The sequence below is a fragment of the Arctopsyche grandis genome, chromosome 12, assembly GCF_051622035.1.
Source record: "Arctopsyche grandis isolate Sample6627 chromosome 12, ASM5162203v2, whole genome shotgun sequence".
Classification (NCBI taxonomy): domain Eukaryota; kingdom Metazoa; phylum Arthropoda; class Insecta; order Trichoptera; family Hydropsychidae; genus Arctopsyche; species Arctopsyche grandis.
The window spans coordinates 14,226,934-14,253,764 of record NC_135366.1 but is presented as its reverse complement, the minus strand read 5'-3'; the positions used below and the strand labels follow the sequence as shown (position 1 = coordinate 14,253,764).

The 26,831-nt window shown below is 34.3% G+C and overlaps 3 protein-coding genes across 4 annotated transcripts; 2 read left to right on the top strand and 1 right to left on the bottom strand.

Moving 5' to 3' along the window:
• Window positions 1–291: 291 nt before the first annotated feature.
• On the top strand, window positions 292–4,425 carry mbf1 (multiprotein bridging factor 1). The gene has a single exon (XM_077442762.1). The coding sequence runs from the start codon at window positions 423–425 to the stop codon at window positions 864–866; it is 444 nt and encodes a 147-aa protein (XP_077298888.1). The 5' UTR covers window positions 292–422; the 3' UTR covers window positions 867–4,425.
• LOC143920070 (cyclin N-terminal domain-containing protein 1-like) lies at window positions 3,167–6,061 on the top strand. 2 transcript variants are annotated; one of them, XM_077442760.1, is made up of 5 exons: window positions 3,175–3,353; window positions 4,349–4,418; window positions 5,264–5,449; window positions 5,516–5,669; window positions 5,740–6,061. In XM_077442760.1, the coding sequence occupies exons 3-5, from the start codon at window positions 5,302–5,304 to the stop codon at window positions 5,951–5,953; spliced, it is 516 nt and encodes a 171-aa protein (XP_077298886.1). In that variant the 5' UTR covers window positions 3,175–3,353; window positions 4,349–4,418; window positions 5,264–5,301; the 3' UTR covers window positions 5,954–6,061. The 2 variants fall into 2 exon arrangements, with proteins under 2 accessions (XP_077298887.1, XP_077298886.1); XM_077442761.1 differs by lacking the exon at window positions 4,349–4,418 and having other exon boundaries at window positions 3,167–3,353; window positions 5,740–6,060.
• alpha-Spec (alpha spectrin) lies at window positions 5,889–23,304 on the bottom strand. Its single transcript, XM_077442759.1, has 46 exons — window positions 23,152–23,304; window positions 19,674–19,811; window positions 19,058–19,231; window positions 18,802–18,937; window positions 18,590–18,720; window positions 18,323–18,511; window positions 18,052–18,240; window positions 17,655–17,825; window positions 17,404–17,571; window positions 17,088–17,327; window positions 16,719–17,016; window positions 16,459–16,638; window positions 16,195–16,379; window positions 15,959–16,111; window positions 15,716–15,875; window positions 15,427–15,632; window positions 15,249–15,353; window positions 15,047–15,169; window positions 14,835–14,969; window positions 14,621–14,755; window positions 14,411–14,536; window positions 14,140–14,331; window positions 13,814–14,050; window positions 13,579–13,742; window positions 13,380–13,497; window positions 13,094–13,138; window positions 12,320–12,468; window positions 12,043–12,241; window positions 11,813–11,958; window positions 11,628–11,730; window positions 11,231–11,380; window positions 10,899–11,154; window positions 10,608–10,812; window positions 10,396–10,525; window positions 10,130–10,317; window positions 9,845–10,049; window positions 9,567–9,771; window positions 9,357–9,477; window positions 9,058–9,277; window positions 8,833–8,980; window positions 8,629–8,743; window positions 8,529–8,552; window positions 7,859–8,121; window positions 7,606–7,776; window positions 7,353–7,519; window positions 5,889–7,274 (listed from the first exon to the last, which is right to left on the bottom strand). The coding sequence occupies exons 2-46, from the start codon at window positions 19,746–19,748 to the stop codon at window positions 7,146–7,148; spliced, it is 7,329 nt and encodes a 2,442-aa protein (XP_077298885.1). The 5' UTR covers window positions 19,749–19,811; window positions 23,152–23,304; the 3' UTR covers window positions 5,889–7,145.
• Window positions 23,305–26,831: the final 3,527 nt, after the last annotated feature.

The following is a 26,831-nucleotide window of genomic DNA, read 5'->3' as shown; positions in this document are numbered from 1 at the left end:
CTTTGTGTGGTCGCGTGCCTTGTGTTTTATGGGATAATAGGATTTATGCTATTTCGGTTGTTCCCTTGAACTCAAGGTTTGTTTATCTGGAGCGAACCGAATCGCCTTTATCGGTAAGCTGGACGAAGTATTTCGGTTGTTCCCTTGAACTCAAAGTTTGGAGTCAATCTGGAGCGAATAGATGATTGCTTCGGCTTTGCTGAAAGCTCGTACAAGCTGTATTGTATTCCTACAGTACTAAGGAGAACTCGAGTGCCAGATATTCCATATTCGCGATCGATATTTGCGCAATAGTCCGCGTGTAGGCCGTAAAGGGAGGTGTTATGAGGTGTCGCGTGTGCGGTGTGTGGTGTGCGGTGTGCGACCGGCAGTAGAAGCCGGGTGGGCGAGCGAGCGGAGATAGACGGAGATAGACGGAGAGTATGTCAGATTGGGAACAGGTGGGGCCCGGAGGCGCCACGGCGGCCGGGCGGGGGCGCGCCGTGAAGACGGAGTCGGCGGTGAACGCGGCGCGGCGGCAGGGCGTGGCGGTGGACACCCAGCACAAGTTCGGCGGCGGCTCCAACCGCCAGCACCAGGTGACCAAGAGCACGGCCAAGCTGGACCGCGAGACGGAGCTGCTGAAGCACGACACGGTCACGCACGACCTGGGCAAGCTGATGATGCAGGCGCGCCAGGCCAAGGGCATGTCGCAGAAGGACCTCGCCACCAAGATCTGCGAGAAGCCGCAGATCGTCAACGACTACGAGGCGGGCCGCGGCCTCCCCAACAACCTCGTCATCGGCAAGATCGAGCGCGCGCTCGGAGTCAAGTTGCGCGGCAAGGACCGCGGCACCAATCTGCCGCCTCCTGGGGCCAAAAAGTGAGCCGCAGGGGGCGCAGCACCATATCACTACACCGGCGCGTTCGGCGCCCCCCACACACCCCCACACACACTCCCCCACACACCCACACACCTTCGACCGCGGTTATTGCATGCTCCTACTAGTCGACTACAGCCTCGTCCGTTCTCTGTGCAAATTTGTATCCGTTTCAATTCCTAGCTCTGTGTTGACAGTGATAGTGTTAGCAGAGATTGCACCATTTTTGCAATTGTTGCAAAATGTTATTTATGACAAATGTATGGCTTCGATGAATACCCTCGATGACACGTCAGGATTTTGCCTTTATCGATTCGAAAAATTTTTCGTTGAATTTTTTTTGATGTAATATTTTGCTTACGAATGTATAAATGTTTCAAGATTTTGAAGGAGCTTGGAAAATGCCATTGAAAATGTTTCCACACGACAAATTATAAAATAAGATTTTTGTTGGAAAATAAAAGTTAGAATGTATTAGCTATGAAGGCATCGAAATATTTAATTTATGTCCGAATGATTATCCTAACACTTAAAAAAAAAGCCTGAAAAAGATTATCGATGACTATTTTTTAAGAACCTCAAATAAGAATGAAACGAGATCTTCAGAAGTAAGGGAAAAATCTAAATGTGTACAGAGAACGAAAATATAATCGTTATTGTAAATGTAAAATGAACGTTTCAAGGAGTACTCTAATGAAATATTCATTTGTAAAGGGACATAATTTTATTATGATCATTTTGTACGAATGACAAATCTAACCGTGAATAACTAACTATATGTAATTCACAGATCTAAGGTGAAGCAAATTGATTGCATTTATTATACACTCATTGAACGGACGTTAGTGCTCTAATTTGGCAATGCGAGCTCCGAAAAAGACAGAATCTTATGTAAAATATACAGCAGTCTACCATTACTTTTCATATGAAAGTACTGTTTACGAACACGGCTGACACTTTTGTAATACCGTGTGTGTAAATAGTACGAACATGTGTTCATTACTGACTATTGTTTATTGTTTAATTTTAGTCTATTGTTACTTACTATTTAATGTTACTGCTTATATGATATTTTGAAATATGTTTTTTTTCTTTCATAAGATTGTGTAAGCGAATATTTTTAAATATTGAACCGTTTGTTTATATGGAAATAAATTTGACAATTTTTATAATTTTTTTCATTTCCTGGTCTCGTTTATATGTAATTTGAAAAGCCATCAAAGAATGTAATTGTAATGTCATTTTTAGAAGTCACTGATAGATCAGCGTGTTGAAGGATGGTCTTAAAATAAGAAACGTTTTAAGATCAACATTAATTCAATGAAATATGAATTGTATATTTAAATAATTTTACTGATTTTGTGATATTCAACGTGTTATTTTGTTATTCTTTTTAGTGTTACGAAAACAGTATGAAAACCATGTGTGTTTTTATTGCTTATAATTAACTGGATTTGCTTGTCGTAATTTTAATTTTAACTGGTAAATGGTAGAAATCGTATATTTTGATAGCAAGGTTTTTTATTGAATTCTGTTAATATCTCGCAGAATATTGCTTATATCTTCTTTTATAACTAATACGTAAATCTTGTATCAAGCTAAAATATCGTAAACGTTAAAAATATTAGAATATAGTGGGAAAAATACAATTAAAAATTGAATGGTCTATTTTTACTATATTAATAAAAAAAAAATTGTAATTAGTAAACGGCAATTTCAACTTTTTCTTTTGTGAAGTATGAATATTGGTGAATAAATTATTAATGCCATTTTTTTATTTTGATTTGAGAATAATTCCTTAATAATTATCACGAATGAACCGAACTCGCATGTTTTATTTACATTCAGTATTTGATTAATTTAAAAATCTTCTCATTCGTGCAATCGGTTCACTTGTGATAATAGTTATCCTTAATGTCACACAGGTTTTATTCCTCATATAAAGTTACTTTGACCGGAGTTTGCAATGATAATTTAAAATATTTTATCTTTCTTTAAAACAAGCAGTTGACTACTATGGTAGATTAGATAGATACACAATTGTTTTGTTCAAAGTCTTTTTTTATCGCGATGATTACTTCTATTTATATGTATTTGTTATTGTAAGTATTTATAAAAAAAGCTACTCATCATCAAGTTACACATAAAGCAAGCATATTATATTTGGCAACGAGACGCAATGTGTGCAAATGTATGTATTCTTTACAGTATATAATTATATATAGTAGAAAATCATCCTTCGTACATGTCGTGTCGATTGTTTACACAATTGTTCCAGTTACTAACTTTATAAACATTATGCGATTATGGTTTTATTATCAGGTGATGCGGTCGTGACATCAATATCGAAGTGCTAAGCTCGTATGTGCATGTTTTGTTTACTTCGGTATCTCCGTTAAGATATTTTTTTTAATAAACAGAAATGTTTTATTCTTAATCTCAGTACAGTACAAGATGAATAAATTGAATACGTTTATTTTTCCAATGAAAGGTGTAAGTATGTTATTTCCATTCATACAACTGATATATTATAATAACAATAATTGAAATGTGATTGTCAATTACTTATTAATAGCATTCAAGGTTGGAGGAAATGTTTATTTTTGTAGTTAAAGCGTTAAAGAATAAAGAATATATTCCATGGTTCATATTTGAATGATTTTATGTGCATATATTCAATTGTTTTTTTTTTTTTTTTTCATCGCTTATTAATAAGTTGCTGTGAGTTTATTATAAATATCAAAGGAAAAGAAAATGTCTGGAATTTTAGGTGCACGCATTTGTATGTGTGTGTGTGTTCGGCTTGGACGTCCAGCTCGAATAGCTCTCTTAGCGGCAGACGTCTTCGAGAACTTCACCAAAAAACATATGCATCACTTAATTAAAGTTCATGGATATCGCCGTGGTAAAATAATATCCTTGAATGATAGAGAGTGTGCATAATCTGAGAGTGCAACACATTATGTAGAGGTTTCGATATCTGAAAGGCTACATCCACACTACCGATATCTACACCCGATATTCTCGAATTTTCCATGTCCAGTTCCCATATTGCAACTTGTGGTTGCTATTTAGTAACTGGTTATGGAAAAAATCTGGTGTAGATATCGGTAGTGCGGACGTAGCCAAAGACAGTTTGGTTCCCTATGGGCAAAATAAGTGAAAAATTATAGGGATGAATCCAGGGCTGTGGAGTCGGAGTCGTATAAAATCAATCAACTACACGTATTACGATATGCGTCAATTAGTCTAATTTTATTGAAGTAAATCGACTAATAAATTGAAATATAACAAATTACATTTGAAATAAAATCGTTGAATTGCACATATTTTGATGTGCTCTGGCCAAAACTGATGTTTCCTCCGTCTTATATATTTTTATTATTAAATTGATTTGTTTGTATATGAGATTCATACACATGCTATGAATATAATATACTTACTTTTTTTTTATTTATATCCGTTTCATTACTTTTTGGGGGATGGAGTGGTGAGCCGTAGTACCCGTACAAGACCGGAAGAACAGCGATATCATTAGTGATGATTTATCGGGAATTGGTAAGATGGCACCAAAGAAAAGAGAAAAAAAATAGTTTCAATAATTCAATAAATTGAGTTACATGCAGAGAAATTTTATAATAATAGAAGCGCCCTTTGGAATACATTTCTTGTTTCAATACACGCGTACTGTTTCCATAACTACGCAATGTTGTACGCGTATGCGTATGCTAGCTGTAGCCAAGACGCTTTCATATACGATGTTAACTGAATAATATGTTACTTAAATGATCAATTAACTTATAAAAATGTATCCCATGTTGTTTATTGTGTGTTTTTGAATGCGTCGTGCAATTTTTAACGATGCATTTGCCCAGATAAGTTTTTATCGGACATACTTCGACCACCAAGCATCAAATACGACTGATGCTAAAATTATTTAGGATTGTCTGTGGACAATCGTCACTTGGCAACAATATAACGCCTAATGCCACTTCTATTATTATAACATTTCTCTGGTTACATGTCAATTTTGAGTGGTTTTTTAATTCCTTTGATTTTTTATATTTTGAAAATCGCTATTATTTTTATTACTAATTATTTTATACGTTGGCAAGAAAAGTCCAATCTAATAAAATCGTTCAAGTTGGAGTAGGTAAATTTTGTTCCAATTCCACAGCCCCTTTTGAATCATAAAAATCGTAGTCAGGACTATTGTAGCAGTTTATATAATATTGGAACTAAGCTTAATACATTTTTGTAAATATTATATAATACAATCAACATGTTTAATATTTTAACGAAACTAGAAACTATAAACAAACAATATACATAAATTTTAATGATTGAAATATAATTCATGAGTTTAATTTTTTTTGCCAATGGATTTATTTATTATTCAACAGGTGGAAAGAAATTTAAAAAAAATCTCATATTGCATATCATGTCTTGTCTTCAATTGGCTTCAAAAATGATAAATGCCGATGAAGCTATTAAAACTTGCGAAATAAAGAAACTTATGATGGAAGAAAAACAAAATTATGATACAAAAACAATTGTTGAATCTGAGTACAAAGTATTCAAAACTATCGGTAGGTTAAAAGTAATTGAATAACGAAATGATGACATATCCTTCAATGTCGGAACATTATTTACAGATTATCAAGTTCCGCTTCACACTCGTTGGGATGCAATTGAAACGTTAATAGAGGCGTGCGCCATACCGGCTGGTTTAAGTGCCATCGAATTATACAGACCGTGCTTTGGCATACTGAAACTAGTATATCTCCTAAAAGATAAACTGTTATCTAAGTGAGTTTATCAAAGTTGTAAATAGAAATAAAATTGTAATCGAAAATATAACGTTAAACTGTATTTTTAGATGGAAGTGGGCTATTGGTAGTGTAAGAAATTTGGAGGATGATGAAGATTGCGATTTAGAAAGCCTTATACCTGCTGCTGTAGTCTCGGCTGCATATCAGTTGGTTTTTAGAGATAATCATCACATTATCAAACTTTTAGCTGAAAATATATGCCGCCCTCATTCTGATATAAAGGGATTGTCTGATATCATGCTTATAATTGTTTTAGAATAAATTCTCATACGAAAATTTATCAGTGTTAAATGTGTTATTGAAATGAATAAAATACATAATTAAAATAATTGAATTTATTGAGAATAAATATAAAGCATTCAACAAACTATATAGTAAGCATTTGACTTTGACTCCATTTAAAATACAAATTAATTAATAATATTTTTTTTCCAAAAGCAAAATTTAATAAAGTAGTTTCAAATACCAACTCAGTGGCAAGTAAAGGCATAATCTTTCAAAACTTTTTAATTTCTATCATTAATGCCATCGATTAAATAAATATAAAATCGAATTAAAGTAAGACATTGATTTCACAAATATGATGAACAAAAAGCTAGTAGTTTTGATACTTAGATTATATATGATGGTATTTTTTTTTATACATTTATGGAATAGATTTAAAACACCAATTACTTTAGAGTCAGTAAAACCAACATTTATCTAAATGCATATGCGAAAAGTTTAAAGCAGATTTTAAAGCGATTCGCTAAAAATTCGAGAGGTGTATGGGATCCATTGTGCATTAGGAAAAAAATAATATGTATCCTTAAATTATAAATGCTTGCAAAGTGCACATTACAAAGCTTAATAAAATATAATCTAAATACCGTTTACCAATTCTATGCAATAGTGGGAATTCATATCAACAAATCTCAATGGATTTGCATCGTATAAAATTATTCCAAAGACAAATTCCTGAGGCGTTATTTAATACGTTGAGAATAATATACGAAAGGGTTATTTTATACATAAACTTTTTGATTGAAAAATGTTCAGCAATTTGTACAAATGATACAACTGAGCGCTTCTACATTTTACAACTAAAGTTCCTTATATTAAATTAGCCCTTTGTATCATATTAAAATACTGCTGGTAAAACATGTATTGAAGATGACCAATTATCGAATTATTTCAGTTAAAAACTATAGGACTTATTCTCAATTTGATTCCCCGATTCCGTCGAGTACTTAAATGAATTATAAAATTGTAATTGTTTACGATAAACAACAGTCAAACATTGATAAAATAAAATAATTTAAAATAAAATAGTTTTCAAAAGTTAACCTAATAAATTAAATTTTTTTCAATGATTTACTTATCAACTATTATATTTCTCTGATAATATGCAAGTGAAATAAATTAAAAAGTAAAGGCATCGTGTTAATCACAAATTTGCCCAAATTAGCTGTGTTTAATTTTGGAAAAGCGTTCGAGTGAATTCAATATAATCCAATGAACCAGGAACTGTTCGTTCGGTTTTCGGTTCGTTAAACGGTTTCATTCGTTCTACGCAGTAATCGGCCATTTCCTTTGTGAGGTTCTGAAAATTAAAAATAGATTAATATATACTGATGTCTCACTAACGAAAACATTCAATCAACGAGTGAAAAATACGTACAGCGTAAAGTTCTTCCTTGGTCACATATGGTCGATCAGCGGAGGCGATGGCTCTGAATGCATTTTCAATTTCTTCAGAAGATTGTACATTCTCAGTTTCTTTGGATATCATAAACGCCATGTATTCTTGAAGGGAGACTTGTCCATCACGATTAGGGTCCACGGCATCTAAAAATAAATAAGTTTATATCCCAGTTATAATATTATATATATATTGGTTAAATGATAAAATGCTTTTAGACAAAATTACGTACTTAAAATTGCATCGAATTCGGGGTCCGGTTGTCCTTCTTCAACCATGGGTAAGTCGTATCCGAGGGCGCGCAAACAGGATTTGAATTCTTGTTGGTTCAATCTTCCAGATTTGTCCTTGTCGAAGTGCTTGAACATCATGGAGAATTCTTTCAATGCGTCCTCACTGACACCTGCACATAAGAAAACGAACATTGTGAAATAGCATATTAACAGTGGCGCATTAAAAAATCCTATCAACGGAAATGATCATACCGCTCTGGTTTCTGGCTTGAATTTGCTGTTCTAAATTGTGCTGCATTCGCATGCCGAGTTGGTCCAATTGATCCCACTGTTGAGCGAGGCCAACCGTGCTGTGTTCAGTGTAACGATTGTCGAGCACCAAATGACCTTCGAGTGCTGCAGCCAATTCTTCCAGGCGACGAAGATCACCTCGTCTAGCGCGCACTTCATTAGCAGCCCCACGCAACGCTTCTAGTTGAGCCTCCAGCGAGCCAGTACCTTCCATCATCCAGCTCCTGAAAATTTTGAACGCATAAACATCAGTTTGATGAATATTCACGAGTCAACTAAAATTAAACACAACTTGGCTTCATACGTTAATAAGCGAAAACGATACTTCAACATTCCAATAATTATTGTCTGTGAATTTTTTCAAAGACAAAAATATTACACATTAATAAATCACCACATGCATAATTGAAATCACAAATATTAGAAATGGTAGTTATCGAATATATTTTAATTAGCCCAATGTAAATTTTTTTTTATGTAATTCGAATCGAATAAAAATCAAATGCTTGCAATTAATGCAACATATTGAGCATAAGAAAATTATTTATTAATGAAGAAGTATTTATTGTAGTATAGAGTAGGCCGTCAATTAGAGTAAAAAACACAAATTATTTATGAAATAGAAATTCACCCGCCCCAGCCGAGAATATTGTACCTGCACCGAAATAAACCATTGAAATTTATATAAAAAAAAATTTAACGCATAATATGCCATTTTCAATGTATCTTACCGAGTCTCAGTCAACCATTGATGGAAAGTATTTGCGTGCATGGCGAATTCCTTTCTCAACTTATCATTATCTTCTTGACGGTGTGCCTCCTTTGTCAATTCCACATCACGTTCACCTATTCAAACGAAAAAAACGAATTAATACAACCAGACACATTAAATCCACCAAAAATTTGTATACTGAATCAATGTAAATTAAAAATACCAATAATTTTCTTGAGGTTACGCCATGTATCTTCAAGAGCCTCCATGGTGAACCAAGTGTATGGATTGGGTCCAACATTGAACGATTTTATTTGTTGATCGAGTTTTTCCAAAGCTTTAAAATCCGCTTCCGCAGAAGTCAGCGAAGCCTGTAACATTCATTATGATTATTAATTTTAAGTAATGTTGATATTTAAGACATTCAGACGGTAGTATTATATCAAACCTGAAATTGTGCATGAGCCTCTCGCAATGCTCGGATTTCTTCGATCGAATTGCAGCGCACGGGATCCGTGAGATCTTCTTCAGCATTCTCAAACCAGGAATTGAAAGCGGACGCTTTTTTGGCAAACGTCAAATACAATTCCTCGATTTGTCTAAATTGTTCTTGAAGACGAAGTAAACGCTGTTTGCGATCATTGGAATCGCCAAGAAGTTTTTGCCATCTGTAACAAATGATTTTAATTTTAATAAAATGTAATAAATAGGAGAATAGACGATATTAAAATAATAACAGAATCATACCTGGAAATTACATCTTCATGCCTCTTTTTAATAGCAGGAGTTTGATCATGGTTAGCAGCCACAAGTTGATCTTTCAATGCCGTAATATTTTGAATACCTTCATGTTCAAATGCTGATAATCCTGCGTAATAAAAAAAGGAAGAGTAAGATTTTTAAAATTAAATTAAGATAAACAAAATATAAACTAGAAAAAAAATGAGAAAAACTAACCTGCGTCAAAAGTGTCTTGCTTGGTTAGCAAAGTTTGAACAGTGGACAAATCACGTCCAAATTCTTCGCTTCGAACATGGGTTTCCTTGTCGGCGATCCAAGATTCTACCACATCAGCTTTCCACATGAATTGAAGGTATGCCGAGTTATCAATCAAAGCATTTTTACGAGCATTACCCAAAGACGACAGTTGGTCGAATTTAGTCTAAAAAAATATTTTCATATGATGAGATAAATTACTTACACGTATGATTAAAATTTATTTTTAAATTATGTACCTGGATAACTTGGCATCTGTGTTGAATGTTATCGGCGTGATGATTACCGTCTTCAATGAGTTGACCACCAGCCTGGCAGATATCATTGCAACGATCTTTATGTGCTGCAAGGTCAGTTTCAAAAGCATCATGTTTTTTGATAAGGCCTTGAACTGCTGCCATTGTGTCCCCATAATCTTCCACAGATAGAAGTTGTTGTTTTTCGCTACACGTAAACATAGAAAAAGTCATTAGTCAATAATGTATGTATGTGACCAATTACAAAAATTAAATGTAAAATTTTACCTGATCCAGGCTTCTTCCTCCTCCACTTTAGCCAAAAATTGTTGATAAGTGTTGCTTTCATCGAGTTTCTGACCGCGAGTTTGAGCCAAGCCTTTTAGTTCATCCCAAGCTTGATTCAAAGCTTTCAAACGCTGTTCAATTTCGGGAACACCGAGATTGGAAACATCCATCAATTTTTCTCCAGCCTCCTACAATACAATTGAATATTCGAAACTCGTATAAACAGTCTATAAGTAAAAACAATTCCATTTCAACTCGATACATACTTGTACAGCTTGAATAGCAGGTTCATGTGATGCAAGTTCAGCTTCCAACCTCTTGTGTTTCTTTTTCAAATTTTGAACTCCAGTCAAATCACGGCCATAATCATCTGATCCAACAAGTAATTTCTTCTCTCTTTATAAAAAAAATAATTTTTTAAATAAAAATACATTTTAAAATTTAAATGCAATTGATAATAAGCTTTCTTTATTTTTACTTAATCCAACTTTCTTCATCAGCAATATCTCTAAAGAACTGATGTAGAGTATTGGCGTCATTCAAACGAGCACGACGATGAGCCGCCAAATTACGAACACGTTCACATCTTTCATTAATACCTCTTTGCTTTTCTTTTATGGCATTACGAGCTGCTGGTTCAAACTGGCCGCTTTCGATGAGGGATTCAGCTTGTTCATTCATATCTAAAATATAAATTTATGATAAGCTTATATTCTTTTTTGAATTTTATATGTAAGAATATACATATTATAAACATCCAAAAATTAACCTTTAATTCTGTCCTCATGAGCTTGAATGTCAGCTTCAATGAGCTGATGCTTTTTCATTAGGTTTTGAACTGATGACAAATCTTTGCCAGAATCCTCAGATGTCAATAGACTTTCAACTTCTCCAAGCCAAAAGTCTAAGTCCTTTACTGCGGCAATGTACGTTCTCTGCTTGTTGGCTTCTTTGAGTTTCAAAGATTTCTCAGTTGTTTTTTGAGTAAGATATTCCCACTGATCGGCTATAGAGGCAAGACGAGCCTAAAAACGAGAAAAACAACAATATATTTTCATATCAATGGAACAAATAATATGAATTACAAAAAACTTAACGCACTTGAACAGCATCCTCTGATCCACTGCATTGATTTTTATTTATCAAATTGCCACCCATAGCGAGTACAGATTGAATACGGTCAGCATTGGCAGCCAATTCAGCTTCGAAAGCTTGGTGCTTTTGATGTTTCGATTGGATATTTGCAGGATCCTAAAAATAAAATGAAAGTATATAAATACTATCATCTTTCAGAAATGGGAACCATTTTAGACACCACGGCGTCACGACAAAACATCAATGGAAAAAACTTTTGGCAACACAACTTCAGGAATCCATAATAAGTGAAAGTAAGAAGAGGTTTGTACTAACGCACATGTCTACATGTCTGTGAACGAGGCGTCAGTGAGTGAATTATCGGAACGACTTTTCGTGACATAAATTTGACCAATATACAGACCTTGTAGCTTTCTTCGGTAGCTAGTTGTAGCTTCTCGGCAATCCAATTCTCCATTTCGTCGGCATCACGAGAAAATTGTTGGAGCGTTTGTTCATCGCCCAATCTATAAATATTGAATATTCATAATAAAAATAATTCGAAAACATCAAATACAACTCTGATGAATAGTTATACAATATTCGTACCGGGATCTCTTTTCAATGAGAGCTTCTTTGAGATGTCGCCATCTATCAAGAACTTGCTTGCGTTTGTCATCAATTGGTTGAGCTGCATAGTGATCTGATACAATGAGTTGGTTAGCCAATGTCTGTAGGGCGGCTATTTTTTCTTCCTGTGAAAATAAACAATGGAAAAATAAATAAAGTAATACTTGACAACTAAATAACATTTAAAAATGGATAAAAAATTAGCTTACATGTGCATTAATTGCCTTGTCAAAGTCCTCGTGTTTTTTGATGAGGGCCTCAACATTGTCTCCTTTGGAGTCCACTTCATCAGCAGCATTCAAGAAAGCTTCTCGAGCACCCATCCAATTTTCCGCTTGTTCACAATCGCGATAAAACAGCTGAAGTTCAAGATTTTGGTCTAGCTTCATTCGCCGTGCTACCCATGCACTGGTAATGATAATAAAGATATTGATTGTAAACGCTCAAGGATTTTTTGAAAATTGTGCTATTAAAAAAAAAACCAACTTTTCCAAGTCCTGTCTGGCATCAGCCATGCCTTCAATTTTCTCTTGAATGTCAGGACTAGCATAATGTTTAGAACGAAGCAACTGTTGACCAAAAAGCTCAAAAGCTTGGAAAGTACCAGCTCTAGCATCAATTTCTGTTCGGTGTTCCTATAATTTAAAGAATAATCCTTATTAAAACTGAACATAGCGAAAAAACAAGACTGTTACATCTGTAAAGAAAAGAGAAAACCAAAATTTGCGTATTGAATATATTTCAAGAATTTGTAATGTAGTATGTATTTTGCTTTACGGATTGACGAAGGCCATGCAAATTATTAGATTATTTTACATTAGATTTATTTTATACATGTTAGAAGAGATTGATTCTAAGCGCTCACGGTGGACTATCAGTAAAAAAAGCAAAAACAAATAAAAAAAATAAGGAAAATCAAAATTCTATAGCTCATTTCATAATAATGAGCATCCAATAAGTATTATTATATGTACATATATGTATATATTTAAATTTTTTTACAACACAATTGCAATGGTAAGGTAAATAAAATTGAAAAATCATGCAAGAAAAAAAGCAACAAGGTCATCATTAAATAAAAAATATTTCAGATGTTATAAGTTTTGTTTGGATTGGTTAATCTGAAATTTAAAATCATCTTGTAAACTTAGGAAAACTAAAAAAAAAAAAAACACATTACGAAAAATCAAATGGTTAGAGGCAACACTGACAAAGTACAACATCGCAAACCATCAGAATATTTTTTTAGATTTATCTGACCTGAGGTAAAATACCATAACGAGCATCTATTTCCAGTCTCTGGCCCTATGAATTAATTATTTTGTTTTAATAAAATCCGCAAACATTAATAAAAATTGAACTTTCTATTTTTGGTAATTTCTGACAATATTTCAACAACCAATTAAAAATAATTTTGACACACAATACATATTTATATAATATGAATTTAAATCTGCATTCTTATTTATAGTTTAAAAAATAAAAGTTCAGATATCATTAAAACATATCTAACTTCCATTATCAATTTAGTGACAAAATAATGTACCTGATGACGTTCTAATAATGCTTCTGCTCCAGTTACATCATTCGCTAGCTCTTCAGAGCTGACAAGTCCTTTCATGGAATTAATCCAAGCCATCAAATCGCGATAATCAGACAAAAATCTAAACAAAATAAATAAAATAGTAAAATAAACATGTACACTAAAGGAGAATGAATCAAAATTAATAAAACATATTCAATACCTCTGTAAGTCATAACTATCCAAAAGTTTTTCTTTTCGAGAACTGGCTTTTGCGGTTAATTCTGTCCAACAAGTATTAATTTCAAGCTGTTTGGCGTAAGTTTGCTCAGCAGTATCGGGATGAGAATTCATTAGGCGATTAGCAGTATCGTCTAATTGGCGAATCTATATATAAAAAAAAAGTAAATGAATAATCAAATAAATCCACGTTGATCGATTGGTGCCACAATATATACCTTATCTCCGAGTGCAGCAAGATCCCTCTCAAGTCCTTCATGCTTACGTTGAAGCGCCTGTACACTGCGCAGATCTTTTCCAAGATCTTCATTATTAAGAGCTTCATCTTTTTCTTGGATCCAATCTTTGGTTTCATCGACGTCACGGTGGAATCGTTGCACTTCATGAGCTGACCCCAACTGAGCAGCCCTCTCGGCGGTAAGTTGTTGTAAAGAAGACCATTTTGAATTGAGTTCCTAAGAATAATAAAATAGCAAACTTTTAATTGACCTATACGGGTGTAAGCAACTATATTTATGTATAAATGAAAAGAAAAACAAAATACTTGTATTTGAGTTTGAATTTTAAGAGCAGCTTCAGTTTGCCCAATGGTCATCAATTGAACAGCGATTTCATTCATTTCAGCCAAACGGACTTCGTTAGCCTTCAGATCGGCTTGGAAATCGTCGAATTTCTTTTGCATTACCTCAACTTGCTCTAAATCTTCTCCAATATCTTGCACTTGAGCGTGGTTCTCCTGTGAAATAAAAAATATATTTTAGTATTTTATATAAAACCAAGATTAATAATTAAGAAACAACAGTAAAAAGAATTACCTTGTCCTTTATCCAAGTCGCCAATTCGGAAGCTTCTCTTACAAGAACATAAGCTTTAACTGTTTCAGACAATTTATTTTGCCTTTCTCTGGCCAAACTCAACAAATTATCATATTGGCCATTAATCTAGATAGGAAAAAATGAAAATTGATTTTAGATTTTTGCATGACATAATATTATTTATTATCTATTACATAATAATCTAGAAACCTGGTTTTGTCGAGCTGCAATTGAATTATTATCAGCAAGGTTTTGTTGCGATGCGGTGAGTCCAGCATCAATCTTCTTTACATAAGCCGCAGGTACGAAACCTTGACGATCATTAACTTCCACTTTCCACCAATCCTAAAATACAACATAAATTTAAAATTACAATTTTCAAGAACTAAATAAATGTGTACACTATATGTGTATTTGTTAAAACCTTATTATTCGAATTGAGTAATGTGAGAACATCGCCTTTTTTCATTGAAACTTCTCTGGGAGACTTTTCGGTATAATCATAAAGGGCACCAACACATTCTTTTCCAGTAACATCAATGACAGGAGTTTCTTGTTGCTGTAATAGTTTCAGAAACAGGTCAGTTTATTTTTACACAATATTGAATACTATTCCAAATAAAAATTAATACTAACCCTGCAATTTTGGGCTTGATCTTTCAAAACTTGAATTGTGTTTCCGAATGCTTCTAAATCTGACATTAGAGCTTCATGTTTCTTCAAAAGTGCTTCAGATGAATCTTCATCTTTGCCATAATCCTATTGACACAAAAATAAAGAATTGAATTAATAAGTATTGAGCGATAATTCAAACAAAATACTATCGGTGATAGTTTACCTGATTGCACACCAACGGTTCCTTTTCACGCATCCACGATTCAGCTTCATTGGCATCCGCAAAGTATTGATGAACTTGGAGAGAGTCTTCCAAATCTTGTTTACGCTAAAAATCAATAAATCAATAAATCATTCAAATATAAATTACATATTGTATGTACAATGTGGGAAATATTTACTTGAAGAGCTTTATCTTTCAGTTGAGTCCATTGATCGGCTAAAGCTTGAACTCTACGACCGATTTCATCACCAGCGAAATGTCCAGCTTCACGCATGCTCCTTCCCGATCCACAAACTGCAGTAACTCTAGATTCATGGTTATTTATCTCAGATAGGACTGCTTGGTGCTTTTTCATTAAATTTTGCACGCCAATCAAATCGCGACCTGAAAAACAGTAATAACAAATATTACACATTTTTTGATAGTGAAATATGCAGATAGAATACTTAAAAGAACAATGTACATACCTCGATTAGTAGACGCGGCGACCGGTTCTTTTTCTCTAATCCAAGCAGCTTCATCTTCCAAATCTCTGAATAATTGCTGGGCTTGCAGCGAATCGAGCAAACGTTGCTTGCGAATAGACATGGGTTTCTCCAATGCGGTATAACGCGTTATCAGAATGTTCTATTAATTATAAAAACAATAAATAAACAAACACCCAAAGTTATAAATAAGAATGGTCAAATTTAAAATGACAAAAAACTAACTCGTTTTCTTTGGATAGTCTCTGAATCGAAATGCCCACGTTCGGCAAACTGCTCAGCAGCACTCTGTACACCTTCAATGCGCTCTTGGTGAGAACCAACATCTGCTTCTAACAAGGCGTGTTTCTTTTGTAAATTTTGAACGCTTGTAAGATCCTGAAATATATATATTTTTAATGATACATCAGTTATTTTAGTGTTGTCTTTTTATTCGTATCTGTATACTTGGGAATACTTGCCTTTCCATAATCTTCACTCAATAACTGTCCTTCAATCTCAGATAGCCACAATTCTACATCTTCTACAGTACGATTAAATTGCTGTTGCTGAGAAGCTTCTTGCAATTTGGAGCCTTTCTTGTCAGAAGCACCAGCCAATGTATCCCACAGTTCCACGATTTCAGAAGTGCGTGACTCTATTTGTGCTGCAATTTTCAAAGTCAAAATATAGAAACAAATTATAATAATATTAATACACAAAAATTATAAGAGAATAAAACTTACGTGATGCATAGTGCTTTTGATGGATCAATTCTTGACCAGTAGAGATGATATCATCAACGCGACTTTTATTTGTTTGCAATTCCTGCTCGAAATTTTGATGTTTTTGCACTTTACCATTAAGGTTGGTAGGGTCTAAATATGAATCATCAGTAGCAAACTTAAGCTTTTCGTTGATCCAACCTGTATTAAAATTCAATATTTTAAAATGGTAGCGGAATAAGTAAGAGTAATAACTCGGAAAATTCAGTATAATTAATCACCTTTGGTTTCATCACAATCGCGCTCAAATTGTTGTAGCCTGTAAGCATCATCGAGCAAAGCACGTCTTTGAGAAGACCTCTCCTGTAATGCAGCTCTTCTTTCTAAAAGCATTTCCCTTCTTTGAGCAACATCATCAGCAGCATAATGTTGACCTTCGATCAATTTTGTGGCAAATTCATCAAGAGCCTTGATCTTTTCTTCCTGAGCGGCTAAAGATTTTTCAAAATCTTCATGTTTTTTTATCAATGCTTCGACAGAATCCAAAGAATCGCCCAAATCTTCATTTGCCAAAAATGCCTAAAAAATTAATGCATTTAATTATATTGTATAATAAAAAAAGTAATTTTAAAATAAAAATAAATTATTACTTCTTGTTTGGCCATCCAAGTATCGGCTTGCTCAGTGTCACGATAGAATAGTTGTAGGTCCATGCACTGTTCATACCTAATACGACGTTCTTCCCATAGAGCAGCCAAAGCAGCACGAGTTTCATCAACTTGTTGCATGCGGGAGCTGACTTCTGTAGCAGCAGGATGTCCAGAGTCAACCAATTCGTGACCAGCTGACAGACAAGCGCCCAAAGAATCGCCACGAGCATCAATTTCTCCCTAATGCAAAAAAAAAGCATGTGAATGGAAGCAATGGTAGATTGTAATCTGTAATTTTACATAATATAATAATTACCTTATGCTCTTGATGTCTTTCTAGAAGAGCCTCGGCACCGGCAACATCTTTAGCCAATTCATCAGCGGAAATGATTGTTTGCATATCGGACATCCAAGACATCAAATCGCGACAATCTGCGAGGAATCTATGCAATGTATACGAAGATACAAGCTTTTCGTTTCGTTCCTGTAAAAAATACACACATAGTTAAAGCAAAATTAAATACGTATTGCCTTATACATACGTATTAGTATAAATTTTTATAATACCTTAGCTTTAGCGATAAGTAATTGCCAAGCTGATTGAATTTCTTGTTTTTTAGCATTGATATGGTTCGAGTTGGGAGCATGTAAGCTGCACAGACGAGATGCTTCATCACCCAAAGTACCAACACGATCTTCAAGTGCTGCTAAATCACGCTCTACACCTTCATGCTTACGCTGCACAATAAAGTAAGAAAAATTATTAGAAATATATATATATATAAATATGTTTGTACATATGAGCCGTTATATTTGAAAGTAGTAAAAATTCCACTTTTTTTTCATTTCGAGAAATGTTTCCCAGAACATTAAATATAATGTTTTACGTTTAACAATATTTAAAAATACTGGTGGCCTGTAATACGTTTATTCTGCTTTTCCGATTTAACCTAATTAAAGTTACCTGTAATGTTTGAACGCTGGCTAAGTCGCGTCCATAATCGTCAGAGCTCAAAACAACATCTTTTTCAGAGATCCATGCAATGGTTTCATCTGCATCCCTATTGAAACGTTGGATTTCATGAGCGCCAAATAATTTCTCTTGACGGACTAAAGCAAGTTGGCGAAGGCGATGCCATGCCTCAATTAGTTCCTACACAATCAATAAAAATAAAAATACTAGAAAAGATTGTTATATGTCATAATAATCATTGTCATATGTGAAATATACTAACATCTTTTCGTTTAACGATAGTTTCCCGTTCAGGATGGCCTTCCAAAACAAGGGTTTCAGCCAATTGATTGACCTCAGTCACACGGTATTCCTGTGCAGCCATATCCTTTTGGAACTCGTCAAATTTGCGTTGTAATACTTCCACATGCTCCAGGTCCTGACCAAACTCATCCACAGACACAAATGTTTCCTACAACGCAAAATAAATGAATTCAGTTAATTTTTTTTGTAAAAGGAATTTTTAAAGGAATTCAGTTCTTTACTATACCTTGTCGCGGATCCAGAACATAACTTCGTCGCAATGCCGCAAAAATTGAACCAAAACTAGGGCTTGCTGTAACTTCATGCCCTTTTCAGCCAATTTCGAAAGCAACAGATCCCACAATCGACGTAGTTCATCTATAAATTAGCAAGTAAAATAAAAAAAATTGTCTCAATGGTATAAATACAAATCCACTCGAGCAATGATGATTTAGTTACCGAGACGCTTTCTAATAACCTCTGAAGCAAAATGATTCTGACTGATCATTTCAGCACCGGTGTTATCAAGCACAACAATAGCATTGCTGTGGGCAGCTACTTCTGCTTCGAAAGCTTGATGTTTTTGTATTTTAGCCTAAAATTTAAGCATTGATAAGTTCAAAAATTTTAATCTAGACCAAAATGATCATATCGATAGTATAATTGTACGTAAATATTAAAAATACACATATATATATATAATATATATTCATACTTGTAAATTTGTAGGATCTTTGTAACTTTCATCAGAAGCAGCTTGTAATTTTTCATGTATCCATGATTCCAATTCATCAGCATCGCGTTTGAAATATTGAAAACGTCTGGAATCTTCAAGTTTTTCACGTTTAGCGCGAGCTTCTTGTTTGAAATCATCATATCGGGAGAGTACCTGATAAATTATTTTACAAATAAAAACCATACGCCATAATTATCGATTTAATTTTCGATACTACGAAATTTATGTAGTATGAATTTTTTTTTTCTTCTTAAAAACAAACATTGCTAGCATAAAGTCAAGTGATATCAAAGTTGTTAGAGCTAGTTTAAATTGCTCTAACAAATTGCAGTCACACTCATTTGCTACTATATGTGATGATGTCACGCTTTAGACAAAATAAAAAAAATTATCATATCATTTTACAAGTGAATACTAAGTATTCACTCAGCCATAAGTTTTTGAGATACGGTTTACAGTTTGACAACTAAATATCAATTTCTCAAACAGTTATGTAACTAGATAACGCATTATATTTCAATTCAACCAAAGTACATTTATCAATGACACATTTTTATACGACATACATATGTACATTTTATTATGTAATACTTACAGCTTCACGTCTTTCTTGAATATCCTCTGCTGTTTCGAGGATCTTCACTTCTTTCGGAGGTGGTATTTGCTCCATGATTGAAAGCGTGAGCACACTTGCGTGCTACTTTCTCAAGCTTTCTTCAATTTGATGGAATATCTGTAAAATAAAAAAAAGTTTCGATAAATTTCAATGGTTCATAAATTAAATACCTATTTAATAAGTAAGGTAATAAGGTGAAAATATCTTGAATTTTTTATCATATGTGTATGTAAGTATATCTTTTCAGATAATCTATCTAATTACTCTGTCTATCTACTCTCGCTATCTGATTAAAAAAGATCGACTACAGGTGGGTTCTGCTACACGCTCTATTGTCAATTTCTTAGAAAGCACATGTGTTTACCAGCTTTTTTTACTCTCTTGCTTTGTAGAAATGGTCAATTCCTTAGAAAAATTGTCAGTGTTCAAAGCAAGACAGCAAAAAAGCTGGTAAGAACATGTCCTTTCTAAGAATTCACAATAGAGCGTGTAGCTGAACCCGCATGTCGCCAATCTCAGCTTTAAACCTAGATGGGTTTTGAAAAGGCTCTTAAGAGTCCAGGATCGAAGGGCTCCTATACAAACAGAGCAATTATTTTTTTTGTTTATAACTACAGTTAACAATGTATGTAGAACTGACATTGAATCAAAGGGTCCATCAAACACCAAAGAGCTGTCATATGAAATTACTATATAACAATGAATATTTGATTGTACATATGCAGGACCGATGAGAGGGGGGGGGGAGCCGGGGTAAAAAGCTCCAGGATCCGGTCTACTCGAGGGGCCCCGTGTCGAAAATTGTACCGGTGACGCGACAATTGGTTCAATTCCAAAAGGTTCAACGACAAAATGTACCCGACAATTAGTGCACTGACAAAATGTACCCGCGACAAAATGTTCACGCGACAAAATGATCACGGGACAAAATGTCCACAGATATAACGTTCAAAACGACAAAATGTTCAAAAGTTCTAAATTTTCCTATTTTAATGGAAAAAGTAACTTTTTATTGTATTATATTATATATATCTATCACCGATTTCACTGAATTAGTTTAAATGTCAGGGCTTCTCAACCGTCTCCAAAAATTTCTTAATTTCAAATGAATAATTTAATTTTTATCGTATACATCGCGGATATTATTCAATTAGTATAAATGACAGGTGTTCTCAACCGTATCCAACATATTCTTATTTAAATTGAAAAATTACATTTAATAACATCCGAGATGTATACGATAAAAAGTAAATTATACATTTGAAATTAAGAAAATTTTGGAGACGGTTGAGAAGCCCCGACATATAAACTAATTCAATGTCATCTGCAGTTCATACGCTTAAAAAGTAATTTTTTCAATTTAAATAAGAAAATATTGGATACGGTTGAGAACCCCTAACATTTACTAATTCAGTGAAATCCGCGATAGATATATATAATATAATACAATAGAAAGTTACTTTTTCCATTAAAGTAAGAAAATTTAGGACTTTTGAACATTTTTTCGCTTGAAAGTTATTTCCGTGGACATTTTGTCGCGTGAACATTTTTCCAGTGCACCAATTGTCGGGTGAATAAAAATAATAAAAAAAATTTGAACAAAATCCGACAACTGGAAGAAGAATTGTCTTGTGTAGGTTTCTCTAGATTTGCGGTCAATTTGTATCGAAAATGCTGTCATAGCCAGTATGTGTGAACGTGTATGTATGTTTAATTATCGAATTTTGTTTTGTTATCTTCTTATATTCCTCAAATACATAGAAAAAATTGTGGGTTGGTCACATCCGAAATTTTTCGTTAAAAAATTCGTTTTTGAACATGTGAATTTCATATTATGCCACATTATCATTTTGTCGAGGACATAGTATCGTTCGGCGTTTCGTCGTGGATACGTAAAGTCACTTGTACTAGAATTTTATTATTGATTACATTCTAGCAGTTAATTAAACTTAAGTTTCAATCTGAACTTTTAAACCATTTCACCGCAGGAGCTTCTGATATCCCAATTTCACACCTATCTCTGTATACCTTATCTATATCTTAAACACTACACCTTTAACACATACATTTTTATTATATTCACTTATCATTTTATACGACTCTACATATCAGTCTCAGTTTATGAAAGGTTCATAGTTGAATTTTTAACAGTAAATCAATTCATTTCTAATAAACACAAACAGGTCACATCAGAGGACGGGGACAGAAGGGGAAGCTGCCGTGGGTTTTGCCTCAAAGTTTTAAACTCTTGTCAATAAAAATGCATATGTATAGAAAATCATATTTTTTTTATACAAAGTAAATACCAATAAAAAAATTCTGCTATCGACTATATGGACTGGCACCGTTCTACATAAATTTCTAGATAGCAAGTACTTTAGATTATTTTGAAATAATATCTGATTCTACAGTTGCTAAATTTAGCGAACATGCCCTGTACGCGGCTGCTTTTTTGCGGATTTTGTTATCGCGTTTTCGACTATAAATATAGGTTGTAATATTTTATAAATTATTTTAGCCTATATTGAATTTTTTTTGACTACTGTCATCTATTGAATTTGGTAAAGTAGACATTTAATAATATTTTCAACCAAGTTATAAAATTTTAACACAATGCGTGTCTTACGCGCTGAGGGCATGTTCGCTAGGACATGTATAGTAATCGTACGCGGTGGAAAGGTTAAACACGAAAAACTTATGTTAAATAATTTTTCTAAGAAAATAAATATTCAATAAAAACTTTTATACTTCCATTTTCGTAATATTATATATTTTAAAAAGTTATTTCTTCCCCGTGGTTTTGAATTATTAAAAGGGGAGAGGGTATCATATATAGGCCATGCATATACATATGTACAGCTTATCCCCCTTACAACATAAAATGACGTTGTCGCTCAATTAGAGGGTCAAATTTAATAAGCCACTTGAATATATTAAGCAGTAAATCTAATCAGCTCTGAATTGAATCGCTCAAAAATATTTGCACAATCGATACATTGTGCAAAAATGAAGTGCAATTTAGAGCCGCTGAAATACATAATTGGAATGTGTGTGAATACCGTTTGTAGATGAGATGGGATCGCTCATTCGATAAAATAAAAGTGACGTCAGCCCCACATACAAACACACACATACACATATACAATATCTAGTAAAACACCGGTGAATTGGGACGTGTGAGTGGCAATCTGTAAAGAGAGGGGGCGGATGCAGGCAAAATAAGAAATGACGAATTGTCAAAATGTCATTAGAAGTCAGATGAAGAATTGTGGTGCGAGGCGATAGAGGGGCGGGGCGGGGCGGGGCGGAGCGGGGCACTGAAGAGGCACACTTATTGAGCTGAAGCGATGGGTGTGTTCGTGTTCGTGTTTGTGTGTGGGTGCTCGGTTTCGTGTGGGGCCCCGTCTTCGTCGTCCGAGTGGCGTGGAATCTAGGCTGAAAGGAAGTCAGAGCTCACCCAGAGTCGATCGTTCGCTGATTGCCGTTTGCAGTTCGTCACTCGCACTGGAAGCCACACCCAGACCGTCGCCGACGGCAAACCTACCACTGTGGAGAAGGCCGCACGAGCCGCACCTTTTCGCTCTAAATCAATAAATCGTCGACTATGTACCTATACAATAACTGAATTTTCATTTTTCACGCCTTTGTATATTATAGTTTATTTTTTACGAATATAATATTTCAAATGTATACTTTGCATTGACAACTTAGTTCGTTATATTTTGTTAAAAATTTAATTCAATACAAAGAAATGATTTCGATTTCTGATCATTGGATACGTCCACACAACCGATATCTGGTAAACGGACTACTAGTCATATGTGAACCAGTCACAGGACAACCGGTCGCTCTACATCGGTTACACGTGATCACCCGTCACACTAAAACTGGTCACGAGAAAACTGGTGACACCCTAAAACTGGTCACACCCTAAAAATCGGTCACGAGAAAACTGGTTAACCGATTTTAGGGTGTGACCAGTTTTAGTGTGACGGGTGATCACGTGTGACCGATCTAGAGCGACCGGTTGTCCTGTGACCGGTTCACATTTGACTAGTAATCACCGAACCCGATATCTACACTCGATATTGAAGAATTTTTCCATAACCAGTTCCTAAATGGCAACCACAGATTGAAATATGGGAACTGGATATGGAAAATTCGAAAATATCGGGTGTAGATATCGGTAGTGTGAACCTAGCCATTGGCGTCATCCACACACATAGTATCTACACCCGATATTTACGAAATTTTCCATATCCAGTTGTCATATTGCAACCTGTTGTTGCTATTTAGGAACTGGTTATGGAAAATTTCGAAAATATCGGGTGTAGATAACGTGTGTGTGGACGACGCCATTGATATTGGTTCGGTCTACATCCCACATGTAAATCACTACCATTATAACTGCCGCTACGAAAATCGCTCGCTCGGGTCTCTTGTCGCACGAAAATTCGTCACACAGGAAAATTGTCCAAATATTGCTCAGCAAATGCTTTTATAACGAAATTTTTATTATTATCGACTAGACATATGAACTTCGCATGGTACAAACTCGTATGTCCGTATCAACATGCGAAGTTCATATGTCTATTCGATAATAATAAAAATGTCGTAAAAAAAAAGCATTTGCTGAGCAATGTTTGGACATTTCTCCATACGGAAATTTTCCTGTGCGACAAGAGCCCACGCGATCAATTTTCGTAGCGGCGGTTATCCTGGTAGCGATTCAAATTTGGGATGTTACCCGTTTACTGATTCATAAAAACGGTAAACGGATTATTTCGTACATTGCAATCGCGCACACGACAATCGTAATCACGAAAATCGCGAATACGGAATATTTGGCACTCGAGTTGTTGAAAGTATGATAGTTCGCATGATTAGCTCTCGACTTTTCGGGGTGTCAGATGTTCCATGATAGAGATTTTAGATCGTCTTGTGCAGAATAATCATCCATAAAAACAATGATGGAATTTATCAAAATCAGATAATATGGATAGATAGTCATAAGCAGTGGCGGACTGGCCATACAAGCGAACATGCCCGATGGCATGTGGGCCCCACTATCTGTTAGAAAATATGGGCCCTCAGTAATATTAAATAACTGTATAACTATTTATAGGATATTGCAACTTTGGGACCTAAAGTTTGGGTATTACAACAAAACAAATTTCTTACGATATACACAAACAACTAATACCTGCATTAACAGCCCAAGGATCGGTTAACTTTTTTTATTAGGCTTGAAATGTAAGTTTCAACATTTGCGTGGGCCCTTTTGCCAGGCCCATTTCCAACGTCAATATTATGTATATACCAATACCTATGTAACAACTAACTACTGAAATAAAAATGGGAATAAACAAATTTTCGTGAATAATAAAAAACAGAATTGCTTAAAACAATTTTGATAGGACGATTCATCATCAACCAGCGATTTAAATTTACTTCATACTTTCAAAATAACATTTGATTATACTTCGACGATATAGTAAGATTTAAATACACAATTTTAAACAGTTTCCGTATATAAAATCTATTCCTAATCTAGACACAGTAAATAGAAATATAGGATAGGGGCCCCCTCCCCAAAATCCCGATTTCCGATTAACATTAATTGAAAATATTATGCAATTTTTTCAGGGACGTAATTTGGGGGTCCATAGGGGGGCACTCGCCCCCCTAAACTAAGGAATAGTGTGAATTTAGAAAATATTATGAATTTAATGATTAATGAGATACTATGGATCTATGAATGCTACGTTTATTTATTATGTACATATGTTACTTTTGGGTAACTAATAAAATAATCGCTGCTATGTGCTTTGAAGAAAAACAAAACAAAACTTTATCTATTGTTATTACGTACATGTACATAGATAAAGTGAAAAGACAGTTGGTAGAAATTAAGTTAATTGATAGTTTTTTGATGACTCAGTTTGATGGTCGATTAATGTTGACCATGTGAAGATTTGTGGAAAAAAATTTTCGTCTGCGGCGCTTTTTTCTCTTTACATAATATTTTTTTATAATTACTTTTTCAAAAATAACCTTATTTATTTCATATTTTATAACTCAATAAGGTGTATGCAAAGAATATTTTCCATTTTTATTCCGATATAAAAAATATTTTTTGAAAATAAATTCAATTTGACCAATCTTTGCCTGCCCCCCCCAAGAAAAAGCTGAAATGACGTCCCTGATTGTTTTCTACCGAAAGTTAAAGCCGCTTTTAGGCCGCATTCTTTTATGATGCATTATATTTACCCAGGACAAGGGTTAAAACGAAATATACAATGAAATTTATGGATCTATTTTGCTTTTGCCATTTTTCTTGTACCTAAATTTGTTTATTTCCATTTTTGAAAATTTCATTTATTTTTTCCCTTGATTTTTAGCGTGGTGGAAAGAACAAAATTTTGTTATATGGGGGGGGGGGGGACAAATTTTTTTAACCCTGGGGGGCCCCCTTTGACTCCTGGCATGCACTGATTTCAGTCCCAGTCCGCCACTGGTCATAAGATTAATTTTATATGTTATATCTTATATCTTACACGCCGCCAGATAAAAGTCCAATGACTAAATTTCGACTGAAAAATTAAGTAGTTACAAAAATATTGCATCTTGTCTCAAATACGCAACTTCCATGCTTATAATAACTGCATTATAAAAAAAGCTGTGATTAAAATATGTATTTCAGTTTTGCTTTGGGCAATTCAAAAAATATTATATTATTCTGGGTGACGTTTTGACGTTGTATGTCAAAGCAGTCAAGAATTTAATCGGTTCGGTGATTATTCTGCAAAAAGCGACAACGTACACGTTACTAAAATCTCGATCACGAAACATCTGACACCCGAAAATTCAATTCATCGAGATTTTCCCACGTGAACTATCATACTTACGAGAATTTGAGTGCGAGATATTTGGTATTAACGAAAAACAAATAAAATTATTTAATGGCTACGTCCACACTACCAATATCTACACCCGATATTTACGAATTTTTCCATAACCACTTCCTAAATAGCTACCACAGGTTGCAATATGGGAACTGGATATGGAAAATTCGAAAATATCGGGTGTAGATATCGGTAGTGTGGACGTAGCCAATGCGCAACGTATGAATTCTCT

Excerpts from the sequence above, each read along its gene's own strand:
- mbf1 (XM_077442762.1), top strand. The coding sequence starts at position 423 with ATGTCAGATTGGGAACAGGTGGGGCCCGGAGGCGCCACGGCGGCCGGG.
- alpha-Spec (XM_077442759.1), bottom strand. The coding sequence starts at position 19,748 with ATGGAGCAAATACCACCTCCGAAAGAAGTGAAGATCCTCGAAACAGCA. Across the intron at positions 13,743-13,813 it reads TTGCTGCACTCGGAGATAAG|ATTCGCCAATTAGACGATAC; the intron begins GTATATATTGTG and ends TTTTATATATAG. Across the intron at positions 10,813-10,898 it reads TCATGAGGACAGAATTAAAG|ATATGAATGAACAAGCTGAA; the intron begins GTTAATTTTTGG and ends TTTATATTTTAG.
- LOC143920070 (XM_077442760.1), top strand. The coding sequence starts at position 5,302 with ATGTCTTGTCTTCAATTGGCTTCAAAAATGATAAATGCCGATGAAGCT. Across the intron at positions 5,450-5,515 it reads CAAAGTATTCAAAACTATCG|ATTATCAAGTTCCGCTTCAC; the intron begins GTAGGTTAAAAG and ends CATTATTTACAG. Across the intron at positions 5,670-5,739 it reads AAAGATAAACTGTTATCTAA|ATGGAAGTGGGCTATTGGTA; the intron begins GTGAGTTTATCA and ends CTGTATTTTTAG.